The following is a 17,029-nucleotide window of genomic DNA, read 5'->3' as shown; positions in this document are numbered from 1 at the left end:
TCAGAACCTTGTAACTGTGTGTGTGTGTGTGTGTGTGTGTGTACGTGTGTGTACACTGCAGCGTTTCAGCATGGAGGGACTGTCTAACATCCTGCAGACGGGCATCAGACAGACATTTGGAAGCACAGGGAATGAGAAACAGGTACGGTCAAAGTTCAAATGTTTAAAAAAAGCTTCGAGTGTGACATAACAGAGCATAGTAACATTAGACAGCAGTATTTCCCAGCAATCACTGCATATGATAAAGTATGGGGCCATTACTGTGGCAAAACTATTTGCATGGCCCTTAAAGGCCACGAGCCCCAGTAAACTACTATATGTACACCACTGCCCTAGTCCACTGCACACTTAAAGGACATCCACAGGGATGATTGGCCTCCTGTATGTAATTTGATCCCTGTTGATAGTGTTAGCAATATGTACGGTGGCCGACAGGGGCAAACGCACTGCAACTTAATGAAAAACACGCAAATAGACAAAACACAAGCAAATTAAGAAAACATCTTTATTAATTTGACAACACATGCGCAGCATTTAGCAAACGCGCTGCAAATACAGAAACGATGCAAAAAGAAAAGCATACAAACTTGAAAAAACGAGAGAGAGCCGGGGCATGTTCAATCTCAGAACGGTGTGCAACTGCTTTGAGATCATAGACTGTAAATATGAAGTCTATGTTTGAGGTATGTTTTCTCTCGTTTGGTGGGTGTCTCTAGTGTATTGGCTCAGGTCACAGGTGATACTCAATCAGCAGAGATGTGTCTGTAAACACGTAATAAAAAGGCAGAGCGCTCTCTCCCCATGGTGTCGAAAATCAAGCTGTCCCACTCAGCTCTCCCCCTAGAGGTCTGGAGAACTTCCGTTGTGTAATCTGGATGCAGCGTTTTTTTGTTGCATTTGTTTTCGGGGATTGTGTGCTTTTCTTTTGCATCATTTCTGTTTTTTGGGTTGTGTGCTTTTCTTTTTGCATTTGGTTGTGTGTATTTGCTAAATGCTGAGCAGATGTTTTCTTAATTTGCTTGTGTTTTGTCTATTTGCGTGTGTTTCATTAAGTTGCGGTGCGTTTGCCCCTGTCGACCACTGTAAGAAATGTCCCCGTTTTTATCCATATGAATTACAGCCGACTGCACATGTACAGGGTACAAAATTACCGAGCCAAATGCTGGTTAAATAATATGCACGTGGCTGGTAGATTTGATTCACTCCATATATTGAGTAGCTGGTAACATTTGAAAATTAACGAGCCATTTGACAAGTGGACAAAAAGGTTAATTATGCACGCTGCACATACATGAATGAAAAGTCAGATTGTGTTTTTCAGCTGATTATGGTTGAAAATGTAATGTATGTCTGTTTTGCCCCAGGTATTGCAGGCATTATTGGATGTAAACAAACCTTGTTCAGCATCAGATAGTATTTATAACTTACATTTAGCATTACGTCTGTGTATTAAAAGATCTGACAATAAGCTTTGGAGTGATAGCAGGGCTGAATACTGTGTTTAGAACGTTGGTGATGGGTAGCCTTGTAAACATTTAGATCACAGGTTGTCCCATTAACCTCTCACTCAGTGTTAAAAAGTGTTTGCAGTGTACAAACTGACAGTCCATTGACCTTTAAAGGAATTGTTCAAGAAATACACCTATTGCCAAGAGCCTGCTACAGCCATGAAGCTGGTTAGCATAGCTTATCATAAAGACTGGAAATAAAGGGACTGTGTCTGGTACTAAACCTCCAAGACACACTCATAAGCACAGATTATAGGTGGGATTTCTAGAGACCTCTAACCTCAGAAAAGAAGCTGTTTCCCCGTTTCCAGTTTCAAAGCTAAGGTAAGTTATCCAAACTATCTCACAGCTGCAGCTTCATATTTAATAGACATGAGAGTGGTATCAATCTTTTTTTGAATCTAACTCTTGGCAAGAAAGAGATTACGCATATTTCCTAAAAGGTTCAACTATTGCTTCTCAGGTTAAGCACTGTGTTGACTTCTCTGAACCTCTCCGTTTTCAGTATCTAAATACAGTTATTCCATATGAGAAGAAAGGCACCCCTCCATCTGTTGACGACCTGCAGATGCTCACAAAAAGTGAGTATAGCCCAGAACATTTGTATCAGAGGCAAATAAAAATGACTGATTGGAACAAGGTGTATACCCAGAGTTGATACACTCTGTATTTCTTCCCTGTAGTTCTTTATGCCATGAAGGAGGACAGTGAGAAGGTGCCTACACTGCTAACTGACTACATATTGAAAGGTAAACACCATAACATAAGTTGAAATACTTCTGTATTTGCTCGATAAAGACCTATTCGTCTATTGATAGCTTACTACACAAAAGAACAAAGGTATAATCACAGCAGTGAAACTTACAGTATGTTCCCTGATTGGAACATTGTCTGGTAAATGCAGTTACTGCACAATTGAACTTTCTCATTTTGCTACAAGAATCCCTACAATAACAGGCAAGCCACTGGGAATTATGAATGTATTTTAAAGTGCTCATATTATGCTCATTTTCAGGTTCATAATTGTATTTAGAGGTTAAATCACAATAGGTTTACATGGTTTAATTAAAAAAAAAACAAAAAAAAAAAACATTTTGTTGTACTGCACATTGCTGCAGCTCCTCTTTTCACCCTGTGTGTTGAGCTCTGTTTTAGCTACAGAGTGAGACATCTCACTTCTGTTCCATCTTTGTTGGAAGTCGCACATGCTCAGTAGCTAGGTAAGGACTACTAGCCAGTCAGAAGCAGAGTATGAGGGCGTGTCATGCTAGCAGCTAGGCGAGCATTATAACGTGTGTTCCAAAGTGACCACGTTTGTCTTACAGCGTTTTTAAATTCTTAATTTCAGGATTCCATTTATGATTCTGTGATCACAGTAACTATTGACCTCTACATTAAAGGACAAATCTGACGCAAAATGAACCTATGAGTTAATAACACGTGTACCAAGTCGACCGTTCTCTGAGATATGTTTTCATGCTAATCGAATGTGACCAGTTTTAGCCCAAACCGCTAATTAGCTTATAACGCTAGTCGTAGGCAGCACAAGTAAAGTAAAAAGAAATTGCTATTTCTATACCACTAACAAGGCTCAAACAGACAGTTTATTAAAAAGATAGTTTAGAAAGACAGTACTGTTCACGTATACAGACGGGCGCCATCTTGGGAAAACAGTCCAGTGGAACGCCGTGCAACCAGTAACATAGCTCAAGCACAGCGTTCGTCATTCGACTGGTCGTGACTGTTTTCCCAAGAGATCTTTATAATCTATCTTTTTAATAAACTGTCTGTACACTTACAACATTCTCAATGCTTCAGTTTACATGTAGGATCCCTCATTATGCTACTGTAGAAGTGTGATGATATTTTGAGCCTTGTTTGTGGTGTAGAAATAGATTTCTTTTTACTTTACCCGTGCCCCGACGACTAGCGTTATAAGCTAATTAGCGGTTTGGGCTAAAACTGGTCACATTCAATTAGCATGAAAACATATCCCAGAGAACGGTCGACTTGGTAACCGTGTGTTATTAACCCCTAGGTTCATTTTGTGCCAGATTTGACTTAATGCTGTCATCAGTCTGGGACTGGCCCCAGCCGGGCCCTCAGAAAAATAAGACACTCGTCACCTGGCTTAACAACTTTTCTGGTGGGAAACCTTGAATGATGGAACTGTATTCTATCTGTTTTTCCTCCCTAGTCCTGTGTCCTACCTAAAGCCCCCCCCCCAGGCCAGAGGCCACAGTGTGACAGAGGATCTTTCCAACCCTCCTCTGGCCCGAGCTGCATGACCCCGCCCCCCCCATCTCTAACCATTATCAACCATGGATCCTCACCATCGACATCATTGTACTCGACTCAACTAGGACTACTGCCTTTCACTGAGCTCACCTTCTCCCGTCCTGCACATTAAGCTCAGGCCAGACCCAAAATGCCCGCCATCTGAATAGTTAAGCAAGCGGGACAGCCTATCCCACTTTTAAAGGGACTTCACTAACGGAGCATGACATGCTATTAAATATCACAACACCACTTTGGTACAGTGATACGTTACCGTTGCTTTCCTTTTGTTCCTCTTAACAGAATCTCAATGATGCCAAGATCATTCATAAACTGACCTGTTAACCACTGGGCTCTGTTGTATTCATTGATTTGTAAGAACTAACTACACTGTAAAATACATGAAATACCATACTACATCTACAAGTGATCATCTCCCCGTATTGTTTCAGATGAAACAAAAGCCATACGCCTTTTTCTGCCAACTTAGTACTGTAGCTCCACGTGGATGAAAAGAACCACTATTACGGGTGCAGTGCATTATCAAGCTTTTTTTCATCTCTTCTTTTTTGCTTCACTATCTGAATATCCAGTGCTCTTCTGACTTTTTTGAAATTTATTTGACTTTGTATCGGAATATTTGATATAAACACTGTTGCTGATTTTTTTTCTACTTTTATTTACTGTGTCATTTGAGTGAAAGGCTTCAGTGCATTCCACCCTGTGCAGCCCTGTGGAGGTGTATCACTGAGTTTAAATAGGATAAACTATCATCCCCTGATGAGATGGGCTCATTTCAATAAAGACGTGCATATTTGACTTCCTTTGCGCCATGTAGGTGAATGTCACATTGCTAATTGCAAATTCTAATAAACATTTTACCCTTGCGGTGACTGAATCTGCTTCCTTCTGTCTTTACCTTTTGACTCACAGGTAACATGAGCAACGCTGATAAGCTGTAGACTAGCTTCACATGGAGACGTGGACAGGCTTTATTCAACATATTTGACTATGTGAGAGGACAATAGGATCATATGTTTAGATCATACACAGGCCCTTATCTAATATTTAATATAATTTAAGATCTACTGCAGATTTGTTTTAAATCATATCAAAATATTCTTTAGACAGTCCCTCCAGGATGTCGCGATCGCAACAATTCACCCAAATTCAACCAATTCCAGTGAATTCGGTGCGACTCGCAATTTTGACCTATCACCGCAAATTTGACCAATAACTGGCGTTTCCCGCAACTTCAACCAATCCCAGCAGTCCCACGTGCCAGACTTTGTATCAGTATGTGACTCTGAGAGCCACTGACCAAGTGGGAGTGAGAACGGGTTGACATAACACACGTACGGTGCCAAATTCATTTCATTGTTTCTGATATGAAGACGATACGTGTGTGACTCAAACATCTCACATTCACCAACAAAAGAGTTTCTAGACTCTCCCTTTGAAAGAAATGCAATATATCTATATAGCTACACGTTATTCTCTCAGATTACTTACTTTCACCCTACGCATTGTAAAATGATGTTCGTCCTATCACAAATAGCAAATATGAATCATTCTTGGTTTCAGGAATATCTAATTTTATGAGGATCTGTGATATCCTAGCTATAATATTAATTTACTAGAAATGTATATCTGTCAGTTATTTTGTGGATACTAAGACTAATACTTAATTTCCTTACCTTGTTTGAGACTTACTTAGAAGGTATCTGCTAATGAATGTTCCAGTACGAGTTGCTGTTGTAGCAGGTGCAGATTGGTGACAGAAGAGGTCATCTGGTGCCACATATTTCAATTAGAAAAACTTCATCTGTAATGAAAAGAAGAAAGACATTTAGTTGCACTGTAGTTTCTACTAGCGTAATGGCTGCCGACATGATTAACACTCCGGCCAACACTGGTCAATGTCACCGCCTAGTGGCGAGGAGTACAAATGACTTTTACACCGCTAGAGACTGTCTTTCTTAGCTGTTAACTACATATAAGCATCTTCAAATAAAATTAAGACAAGAAACTAAACTGTATTGGGGGGGGGGGGGTGTCCTATGAATAACATATTTCCATATTAATTAACATATTAACCTCATAAACCTGGTGCCACACCCTCTCCCACTTTCAAAAATAAAACGTCACCTGACATTTTACACAATAAACAGCAATAGACATTTTATGGATCTAGTCTATGGTTGTCACTGAAAAGCATTCAAACTGTCTCTTTTAAACCTCCCTTCCTTCACTTGTATACATTTAATGATTGCAGGAGAAGTAATTACTGTTTAACTGAAACTCAATGCCATTACCTCAGCAGATTAAACCATCCAAATTGTTGTTTTTTTTTTAAACATTTTCAACTTATTTAGATGAATCCTCATCCTTAACAGACTCAATTAACGGCCAACACTATCTTATCGTCTGTCACCACACCTAAACTCTTTGCATGTTAGACACCATGTATTATACGTCCATCAATGTCTTTACATTAGTATACTGATTTTCAACACGGTATCAGTGCAAAGTTCATTCATAGTCTTTTCAGTGTTCAGACATGTAAGACAGCGTTTCTTTCTTTTTAATGCAATGTCTTTTCAGTCTCTAACACCAGTGTCTTTGACATTGTCATTACATTTGTAAGACTCCAAGGCCTCCGAGAACAAGGTGATGGTGTCTGTACCTCAATATTGTCTATACCTATCTCCCTGACGGTGGGTTGACCCAATGTGTCATAAGTCAGTTTGTGTCCAAGAGACTGATGTGACCAAACATCTTTGAAATTGGTCCAGTACTGAGCGAGATTGCAGCGACGAGCCGGCGCGAACCGAGCTGCCATGTAACCTAATGGGGCAGCCTTGATTTGTGTCCATTGTGTTTGTGTTATGTTTTTTGCTACTAATGGGCTCGGATTGTTACTAAAAGTGTCTGACAACATTATCGATCTCAGGACGCAACTTTTTGTCTGAAGACAGCGGTGCGGAGAGTGGAATGCAAGTCGAGAAAAAGGGATTCGACGGTGTAACGAATTCACACCACCGATCCGCATGCTGGGTAACATCATAGCTGCTAGTTAGCCAGGTAGCATACCAGTCTGTTAAGCTGGGAGAGGCTCCGGTCGCTACTGCACATTCAAGAACAGAGATAAAGATAGAGGATAAAGAAAGACCGGCTCCTCTTTTACCTGCTTGTACTGTCCCCACATTCTCATCACCATATGGAGTCTGCAGTATTTTGAGCATAGCTCTAGCTGTGTTCATTGTCACAGAGAAAACCTGACTGATTCTTTGGATGGTTTGTGGTTTTGATCGGCGCATATTTCATTTTTTCACTACTTATTCAATCACATTGAATCCAATGATTGGTTATACAGCCACACTGGGGTCACTAGACACTATAAATGGACTAGCACCATCTAGTCTGGGTGTTGGTCACAGTCTAAGTAAAACTCTATCTCCACCCAGCCATCAAAAGTTTGATTTGCTGCTAATGCAACCAATAGCTCTGACAACAGTGGCCAGCCTGTGCTGTATGGAAGGTGTTGCTTTCTCCACTTCTGCACTTCAAAATGTAACTTTCAATCTTTTTTAGTGCTGCCTTTTATATTCAATTCAATGTTCAATTTGTTCAATAAAAGAATGAAAATGTATTTCCTTTTATTATTTTTAAATTCAACAAGCAAGTAGTTGTATTTTAGCAGAATACTGAAAGCAGCAGATATGCAGAACTGAGTACATTGCCCAGGTAGATTTTTTTTCTTCTTCCAAACGACGATGTATTTTCTACAGCGCCCAAAGACCAGCAGCCTCCAGCCCCTCCCCCTCGTGAAGTCGCACGCCACGTGCATGACAGTGTCAACAATCACTTCAGGCTCAAGGCCGTTTTATGGTTGTGCGTAGAATCGACGGCGTACCCCCACAGACCCCTCTGCTTCTATGCCGTACCCTACACCATAGCCTGACGTCACCTCTCGAAAAATGTAACTACACGTCGCTCGGCCGTGGCTTGGTAGCGTTGCATTATAGATAGCCATATAGATAGATATAATTTATTAATTAGATATTATTTAAATTTAATATTTAGTGTTTAATAAATAATTGTTAAATGTAGTACAGAGTCTGTAGTCTATCACACAAACACTCGAGGAATGCTGCAAACATTTGACAGCTAGTACCAATTGCCTGGGAGAACATACGGGTCACAAACGGCAATTCCACAACTGTTCAACAGCGTGAAAGACGACATACTAAAGGAGATCAAAGACATATTGTGGATATTTAAAATGTCTTCCAGTTCCAGTGTTAAATATTCTTTAGAAATAAAAGTTTATTGATCTTTGAAAAGGTTATTATGCCATTACATAGGTGTGATTGGCAAAGGACAAAAAAGCAGGAAAATATACACCACACCCATGACGCTGCGACAGCACCCTAACCCCCCCCCCCAAAACACACACACACACTTTTTTCAAATGCTATAAAATTGAATAAAACACACAAAATTCAATTAAAGTAATCATTTTACTTCCATCGAACATTGTATGCAGGGGTTAAATTGGGATTTGTTATGTGGGGGGCTCTCCCTAGGGGGTTCCGGGGGTATGCCCCCCCAGGACATTTTTTTGAAAAATAAACCATTAAATGGCACTTTCTGGAGAGGTTTGTGCAAAGAAATGGAGAAATTGAGTCTTACATGATATGTGCAAAACTGCAAGGTTAAGAGCCTATACTTTGCATTGTTTTTGCATTCACTAATTACATTTGTGTACAGACGGTGAAATAATATAAGCAGTACCTTATGTAACAGATTTACACTGTCTGTCGATTGTTTCTCTCTGTTGACACTGTACATATTGTCTGTCTGGTTCTCCATCTTTTCATCCGTTTCAACTCTAACTCTGCAATTTAAATGGTTTTTTATGGCTGTCTGTGATTATACTTCAGGGTTTTTCCTTGCTCAGAATTTGTCTTTGCGGGAACACACAAGGCAGGGGGGGGTGGGTCTGGGGGTCCTCCCTCAGGAAATTTTGAGGGTAAAAGACTTCAATTCCTGCATTCTGATACATTTTTAGGCACCACTTTATAGTAAAAATGTCAATATGTATTGCAAGGAAATCACAAAATTATGGTGGCAGGTAACAATTCAAAATACAAAATATAATGGAATATTATTATATTCAGTAGTCCAGTAAGGGGGCTTTCACATCTGGGACATGGGCCGGATACGACAACACTTGACCCTAAGGTCCAGTTGTTTAATTAGCATGAACACGGCTTTATGGTCACTTTTTTTATAAGCCTGTTTTGCTCCTTGGGAAAAATGTAGGATTGACTTAGGCTACTTAATCAGTGATGTTGAATATAGCCTACAGTGTAACGGACCACCACAGTTCATACATACATGTGAACCGCGGATTAATTGCAGAGTTTAACCTACATAGTGTAAAACTAAACACTACGTGAATGGGGAATAGCAGAAAGACGGAGCAGAGCGACGCCGCTTGTTCAGAGTTTTCATGTGTACTCCTATAGACCTACACTTTGCAACAGGCATTAAAACCAACTGTACCGAATTAGACTACTATTTAACGCGATAACGAGACGTTTTTAACCGGTAATTAAACTGTCTCAATTTAATACTGATGCCTCAGGCGGCCGCGCGGACGGACAGCAGTCGGAGTTCCGGCAGAGCTCTGCGTCCGTCAGCAGTGGCTTCTCATTGCGCAGCCGGTCCCCCAGAGCAGCATTATCACCGGGAGGGTCCGGTATAGCCTGAATCCTGCAAACGGAGATCCCGTTTGAAGGTGACATGCTAGATTTTGACTGAACGTCCCAATTTAAGTAACCTCTGATTGGGTCATAGTAAATTAAGTACCCTAAGTTTAAGATTAGGTGTTGGTCATTCGCAGCACCTTTCTACCCCTCCACTTAACTCTGGACTCTGTGCTGCTGTGGTCAGTGTAACGCTTATCCGTTCAATTTTCTAAGCACAAACGGACATTTGGAAAAACAGAAAAATTGGTTCAAATATCCAATTTTTCATTTTTTTTCCGCCTTGACCTTTAAACGGTTTTTCCAATTTTCTGTTTTTATTCAGAGGATCAGAAATTTAGAAAATTACAAAATTGCATCTGGCCTCCAATTATTCAATACTGCAATGGTATTTTTTTCTCTCGCTCCGCCTAGCTACGCCCCGCCCCCCCCCCCTCTCGAAACCATTAGTTGCAAGCACCTCTGACCCCAAAGTCTATCAGTTTGTTTTTTTTGGTCCATATGCAATTAATGACCTACATATTCCGCAAAGTAGAGGAAGAGAATACCATTGCCGTATTGAATAATTGGAGCTCAGACGCAATTTTGTAATTTTCTCAATTTCTGATCCTCTGAATAAAAACAGAAATTTGGAAAAACAGGTTAAAGATCCAATTTTTTAATTTGTCAAGGTGGAAAAAAATGAAAAATTGCATATTTGAACCCATTTTTCTGTTTTTCCAAATGTCCGTGCTTCGAAAATTGAACTGATAAGCGTTACACTGACCCTGCCAGCCTGTGTAACGTAGCTACGTTACTCACCATCGAGCGACTGTTAGCTTCAGCTGGCTAACGTTAGCTGTCAACCTCCCGACTAACGGTTACCGCTAGCTAGCTAGTGATCTAGCGAGGATTAGCCTTTCAGACCACAGTGGACTTCAGTGGACTCTCCATCCAAACTCCCGACTGGACCTTCGTCTGCCACAACTGCCGGACTCTTTCAAATACACGTACTCCCTGTCTCCGCCGATCACTTGGTAGCGTTGGTCGGCTGTCAGCTTACGCCAGCTAGCTTCTGTTAGCTTCCACCGACTGACGGCTCGCCCAGCACATCTGTTCACTGTAGAGTTCTTTTAGCCATGTTTCCCGGCTCAACACTAAGTTAGTGTTGCCCACTACCTCTCTGCACTGCCGAAAACGGTGCTCCTAAAATATTCCTCACTGCAACTTCTCAACGTCATCTGCTACGTCGCCTCAGTTTGCATTGCCAACATAAAATAAAAATACTGTCCCGTTGTCGGCTTCAGCTAAGAAGATAGATCGCCTAAGAAGAAGAAGAAGAAGATCGCCCCCACACGTCCAAAATTCTTATTCAGATAACCTTCCGCAACGATTGCAGGCTCTTTGGTGGAGCTCTGCTTTGAATGAAGTTACATCGTGACAAATTAATGGACCACTTGCGGAGTGATATGAAGACATGAATCAGAGGCAAAAAAAACGTTGACAGCAGTGACCGGTCATTATGTTTACCAATACCCCCGACCCGTGGCTTGCGACCCCCCCCCGTCCCAAGAAAAAAAAAAAAAAAGTGGATTTGCATGATTTACAAGAGCTTCATTTTCAGGTTGGAAAAGCCGGAAGAATCACACCCCTGCATTATCATTATATTAGATGAAAATGGTCTCAGAACAACAATATTATTGTTAATCGCAATAATTTCTGGGACAATTTATCGTCCAGCAAAATTTGTTATCGTGACAGGCCTACCTGTATCCACAACTTTATGGACTCGAGCCAGAATAAAACTCGAGATTTTATTAAATTGACTGCAAAAGTTTTAAACTACAACTCAGGGTTGTTTGAATGACTGATCTAATCAGATGAGATTTAAATGAGTGCAACAGGACATGTATAGTACAGAACAGCGTGTTCAGGATCCCCAAATCACAGATTAATACACTTCAAAAAATGAACAGTGATCTAACAAACAAAATGAACACAAATTTACTTTAGTTAGCCCTAGTCCTATATGATTTAACAGGAAATAGGAGGAAACAATGTTGAGATTTAAAATAACGTAACTGGCCGTATGGATCATAGTACAGTATTATATATTATATATTTAATCTGCTGAACCGTTTACATTTGGCACAAAGAAGAAAAAATGATTTAATTGACAAAGCGCATCATGGCGACACTTTCCTGTCATTTGTTTTAAATTCAACAAAAATGTGTTGTATTTAATGGAGGATATGTTTATTCATAATTAAAATTGAAAGTCCAAAGAGTAAACGAAAAGGTTATCAAATTAAATATATTATTTTACTACGCTGCTAGGAATAATCAGCCATAACGGAATTTAATTGAATTAACTGAATTTGGAAAAAGCAAAGCAGTTGCTGAAAACTTATTTTCATTAAAGTCTTCACAAAAGTCACGTTATTTTGTTGTTTAGATGCTTTTAATAAGAAGAAGCGCAATCAGGAAATGTTGGGATAGGGAAGTGCACTGGAGTTGTTAGTGCTCCTTTTAGTCCTGGTGAGTCTGTGTGTGACAGATATGTAAGAACACTTTCCCCTAGTTAAATAACAGTCCTCCCTACAGCCCTGCTCCCTCAATTGCTCATCTCTCCGTTTTCCAGGAGTTGCAGACAGTGTGTTCCCCAGCAGTCAGCTCCCCCTGCTGTCCCTAACTAAGGGGCCTCTGCACCCCCTCCGTTTCAGACCCTCCCATGCCCCCTCATTTACATACACCTTTGAAACGCCGAGCGATAAATCGAAGGTGAATGTAAAATGTCAAAGGGAAATTGCCAAATGGAAAATTTCAAATTATAAAGTGCAAAGGCTTTCTGTGAGATTTCAATTGAAGTATTTCCATTTAAGCTGTTCCATTTCCCATTTGGAGTTTCATATTTGATGTTTCTCTTTCTTATTTCCATTTTCAATGTCATCTTCTAATTTGAGATTTCAGTTTGAGCATTTAGATTTAAGCTTTGTATTTTAAATTTGACTTTTTCATTGCCACTTTACATTTTCAAATTATCATTTTACATTTCACCTTTGCTTTTTCAATGTCCTTTTTCTTTTTTAAATTCAATTAGGGCTGATTATTTCTAGCAGTCTAGTAAAAAAGTAATATTTTTAATGTGATCTCTTTTTGTTTTCTCTTTGGACTTTCAATTTTAATTATGAATAAATATATCCTCCATAATATTTTAACAGAATACTGAAGGCAGCAGAAAGGCAGAACTGAGTGCATTTCAATATCTGTTTATTTATCACAAGTCAGCCCTAATAACTATCCTGAAATTGTGTCAGATGCAGCATAGTCTCGCAATATTTTCATCTATATCTGTATCATCTTTTAGTCTAATTAGTTTAATATGTAAATAGTTTATTTCTAAATTATCTGATAATGTTATGTAGTCATTGTTTTCACCTTCGTTTGACTAGTTTATTACTGAACCCAGCCATCACGGTCATATCCTGAGCCACCCACCACCACAAGTAAATTCTCAACCTGTGGGAAACACTGCTTCCCAATGAGATGTATGAGCTCAGCTTGGCACTGGCAGGGAACATAGCCCGTAGGATGTCACAGGTTGGCTGACTATTATCTGACTGTGTTGTAGCAGGAAGACTGTCTCTTTTCTCACCTGATGCCAGACGACTCAGGGCATGGCGGGGATAAGCCATGGAATCCTTCCCCTCATGGTTCACTACACTTTAGTTGATGACATGCCCTTTATGAGTTCAGGCTTTCCCAATGTCCACAGTACTGAGCTGACTTCATCCTGGAGCTGCTCCATGTTTCCTCTTTGGACTTAATCACGCTGATCTGGACTTTCTGGACTGGGTTCAAAGTAAGGATTGGGACACTCTTCTGTTCCTTCAGTCCCTTCTGGCTGGCACTCCAAAAATATGTAGCAGGTGCAGATTGATGACAGAAGAGGTCATCTGGTGCCACATATTTCAATTAGAAAAACTTCATCTGTAATGAAAAGAAGAAAGACATTTAGTTGCACTGTAGTTTCTACTAGCGTAATGGCTGCAGACATCAACGGAAGCTTTTGCAAAACTCTAGACAAAACGATAAACCAAAATGTCTTTCAGCATATTTTCTTCTAAACAACAAAATACTACACTGCCTCAGTTACAGAATATACAGGAGCGACGCCAAGATCGAAAAGTGGCTGATGGTCAGCCACTGTGGTACATTGGCATTTGCCGATGCCCTGGCAGTACATGCCACTCACTACAGCATCTGCCGGTGGCTGATGGCATATATGCCACTGTGGTACAGACCGATACCCTCACTACACCGACCTGTGCCAGTTGTGTTCCACCGGCACACTGTTTAACGGCAGGTGGACGTTGGGCAACGGTCAGTGACAAACAAATAATTTCGTATATTCTTGTAGATGTACCCAAAGTATTAGAGCTAACATGGCTATTTTTGGCTTAATTCACTACCTTAGTAGTTTGTTCCATGGATGCCTATAACGCTACTGCCGGTGTTGTGCCAAAAAAAGACTACCTGCCGAAATACGACTGCACGCCGCTAGAGGGCAATGTTGGTAAGTCTAAGTAGTTATGTGCACCAATATTACCAACTCATGGCCCATCCTCCCCTGACCTCAACCCTATTGAGAACCTTTGGAGCATCCTCAAGCAAAAGATCTGTGAGGGTGGGAGGTAGTTTGCATCCAAACAGCAGCTCTGGGAGGTTATTCTGACATCCTGCAAAGACATTCAAGCAGAAACTATCCATAAACTCACAAGTTCAATGGATGTAAGAATTGTGAAGGTGATATCGAAGAAGGGGTCCTATGTTAACAAAATACTGTTTTCATTGGGTGGTTTGTTCAATGAAATTCAACTGATACCCTAACGGTTGGCGACTTGAAAATTATACTGACTGTCATTTGCATCGAATATTTAGAAAAATCAGTGTAAAATATAATTTGCATAATAATTTGGAACACACTGTAAATAGGTGGAAAGAACTACAGAAGCAAATAATACTTTTAGCACGTTATCACACATTCCATCATATAAAACTCCACATCGCGGAACATGAACCAGGCAGGCCTACAGACAGCGTTGTAACATCACGTGAACGCATAGTGTGATGAGGCTACCAGCACCAGTTGGTTAGCCGTTAAAAGGTGACTGCAAGCCCGGCTACAGGGGCCATGGTAGTAACGTTAGAGTTTAGCCAGAAAAAGTTAACGTCATGCGGCGATGCATACAGATTCATTCTATGACAACAACCAATATGTACACACTCGTCACCATCTAACGTAATATCAATCGATCCAACACAACATGATCAATATACGGACCAGCACCACAAAGGCAGGATGATAAAATGGGTTTTCACTCGCCAAGGCTGAGGGCTCTCTAAGAAAAAAGGCGACGCGCGGTTCTTCCTCTGGGCAAACTTATTTTATAAGCTAACCACTCCATGTTAAACCCAAGGGGGCAAGGTAAGCTTCTCCTCACAACCTCTTAATACATCCATGCTCACAATGCGTAGATCCTTTGGCGCCATTTTGATGCTAACAAGCACTTACCCCCCATTAGCATCCCATTGACTGCCATTCATTTTGACGTCACTTTGACAGTGAATAACTTTACATCTGAAGCGTTTAAAGACTCTGTCCATTGTTTATTTCTAAAGAAACACAACAATGTATACAAGGCTCCATTACCTTGTATCTCATGTTATGGCTCCGTAGCAGACATTTTTATAAAAATAGGCTAACGATTGGGTCATAACCACAGTTGGAGGCTGCGCAGTAACGCTCGGCGCTCACCGGAAAAGTGTTTCTAATATCCTTCACTGGTCTCCGTCCAGAGCAATGGGATCTGTTGGTCCCATAGACTGTATATAAGAGTGGACTAACAGATCCCGTTGCTCTGGACGGAAACCAGTGAAGGCCAATAGAAGCACTTTTCCAGTGATGGCTGAGCGTTACTGCGCAGCCTCCAACTGAGAGAGATGACGTAGATGTGACGTGAGCAACGTGTCTGAAAGTTGGAAGTCTTCTGGTAGCTGTGCCAAGAGAAATCTCAATCATTCCCAATCTAGCAGAGACGGAGAGCATAGGTATATGTAAGGAGATAACATAGGCACAGGCTAATTATTGATCACTAAAATGATAGTTAACATTAGTAATTAAACTTAAACAGCTAATGTGAGACGAAACTGCCTGCAAGCTTCTCCTGTACTATACGGTAATTCCTCTACTATGAGACAGTAAGTTGCGTGGTTATGACCCAATCGTTAGCCTATTTTTATAAAAACGTCTGCTATGGAGCCATAACGTGAGGTACAAGGTAATGGAGCCTTTTATACATTGTCGTGTTTCTTTAGAAATAAACAATGGACAAATAGAGTCTTTAAACGCTTCAGATGTAAAGTTATTCTCTGTCAAAGTGACGTCAAAATGAATGGCAGTCAATGGAATGCTAACGGGAGGTGATGGCTTTGTAGCATTAAAATGGCGCCATAGGAGGTTCGCTGTCCGAGGAGAGGCTTACCCCTTTGGTTGGTCCATTCTATATTCAGTCTATGGTTAAACCACGGTTACTTTTACCAGCAGTTTGAGTGACGACAATATCCCGAGACTGGTGGGCACCAAAGCGTTTTAATTCCAGTTTCAGTTTCAAACCTGTGCCCCACTCTTGACACATTCAGGCTGCCGTAGTCTAGTGTGAACACGGGAGGACGCAGTCTGAAGCAGCAAGGAAGAATGTGAAATAAAATCCTACCACAAATTATATGCAATTTAGGAAAATGTTATATTCATAGAAGACAATAAATTATAGATGATAATTATCTTGAATTAATTAAAAACATAACATTTGTTTGCATTTCTTCCTGTTGACTGTTGGCTGTGCCGCACCTGCCCCTAATGACCAGTCGCCACTGGCTAGAACCCAGATTTAGCTAACTGCAGTGCTAGCGTGTGTGATGCTATTAATGTATTATTAAACTATAAAAACACGACAGCTATGCAACACAGATTCATCTAACACAAGGGATAACATAAACAGCCAATTACTCACTTGGCTGTGAATAACAAAAATAAACCAAATCATCACAGTTCCCACACACCACGTTAGCCCTTAGCCGAACGGTAAAGCACAGACTTAGCTAACAAGCTAACTGCAGTGTGTGATGCTATTAACGTACTAAACTATAAACACGCGCGTCAGGAATTGAATATTCACTAAAGTGAAGACACTAATGTATTATCATGTTTCGATTCATAATGCTTATTTACCTGTAATTAACAGAAGAAAGACATTTGTTGCACTGTAGTTTCTACTACCGAAATGGCTGCCGACATAAAGTTTAGCAAAACTCCCGTTAGTTCCGCTTAGAGTTCACACTGCCATTCACTAGTCAATGTCACCGCCTAGTGGCGAGGAGTGCAAATGACTTTTAGTTACTTTACTTCAAATAGTGCGTGTAACCACTTAA

General features: G+C 40.5%; 1 protein-coding gene and 2 long non-coding RNA genes across 4 annotated transcripts in view; 1 reads left to right on the top strand and 2 right to left on the bottom strand.

Annotated features, from left to right (window-relative positions):
• fez1 (fasciculation and elongation protein zeta 1 (zygin I)) overlaps nt 1-4,683 on the top strand; it is a 25,172-nt gene extending 20,489 nt beyond the window's left edge. The window contains exons 7-10 of the mRNA XM_031310924.2: nt 62-142; nt 2,014-2,089; nt 2,192-2,257; nt 3,706-4,683. Coding sequence (XP_031166784.1) covers nt 62-142; nt 2,014-2,089; nt 2,192-2,257; nt 3,706-3,722 — 240 coding nt within the window. The 3' untranslated portion in view covers nt 3,723-4,683. The remainder of the gene's footprint in view (nt 1-61; nt 143-2,013; nt 2,090-2,191; nt 2,258-3,705) is intronic.
• LOC116058199 overlaps nt 1-17,029 on the bottom strand; it is a 17,569-nt gene extending 540 nt beyond the window's left edge. Inside the window, exons 1-3 of one of the 2 annotated variants that reach the window (XR_004106988.2) lie at nt 16,830-17,029; nt 13,194-13,528; nt 5,483-5,610 (exon numbers count right to left, since the gene is read on the bottom strand). This is a non-coding gene — a long non-coding RNA (uncharacterized LOC116058199). Of the gene's footprint in view, nt 1-5,482; nt 5,611-13,193; nt 13,603-16,829 lie in introns of those variants that run through there. The other variant, XR_004106987.2, reaches the window with a different exon arrangement.
• On the bottom strand, nt 2,821-3,678 carry LOC116058200. The gene is made up of 3 exons (XR_004106989.2): nt 3,570-3,678; nt 3,088-3,089; nt 2,821-2,887 (listed from the first exon to the last, which is right to left on the bottom strand). It is a non-coding gene; the product is annotated as an uncharacterized LOC116058200 (long non-coding RNA).

Source organism: Sander lucioperca, chromosome 13 (assembly GCF_008315115.2).
Source record: "Sander lucioperca isolate FBNREF2018 chromosome 13, SLUC_FBN_1.2, whole genome shotgun sequence".
Taxonomy (NCBI): Eukaryota; Metazoa; Chordata; class Actinopteri; order Perciformes; family Percidae; genus Sander; species Sander lucioperca.
Note: the sequence above shows the minus strand (reverse complement) of the source record. Positions and strands in the feature narration are given on the sequence as shown.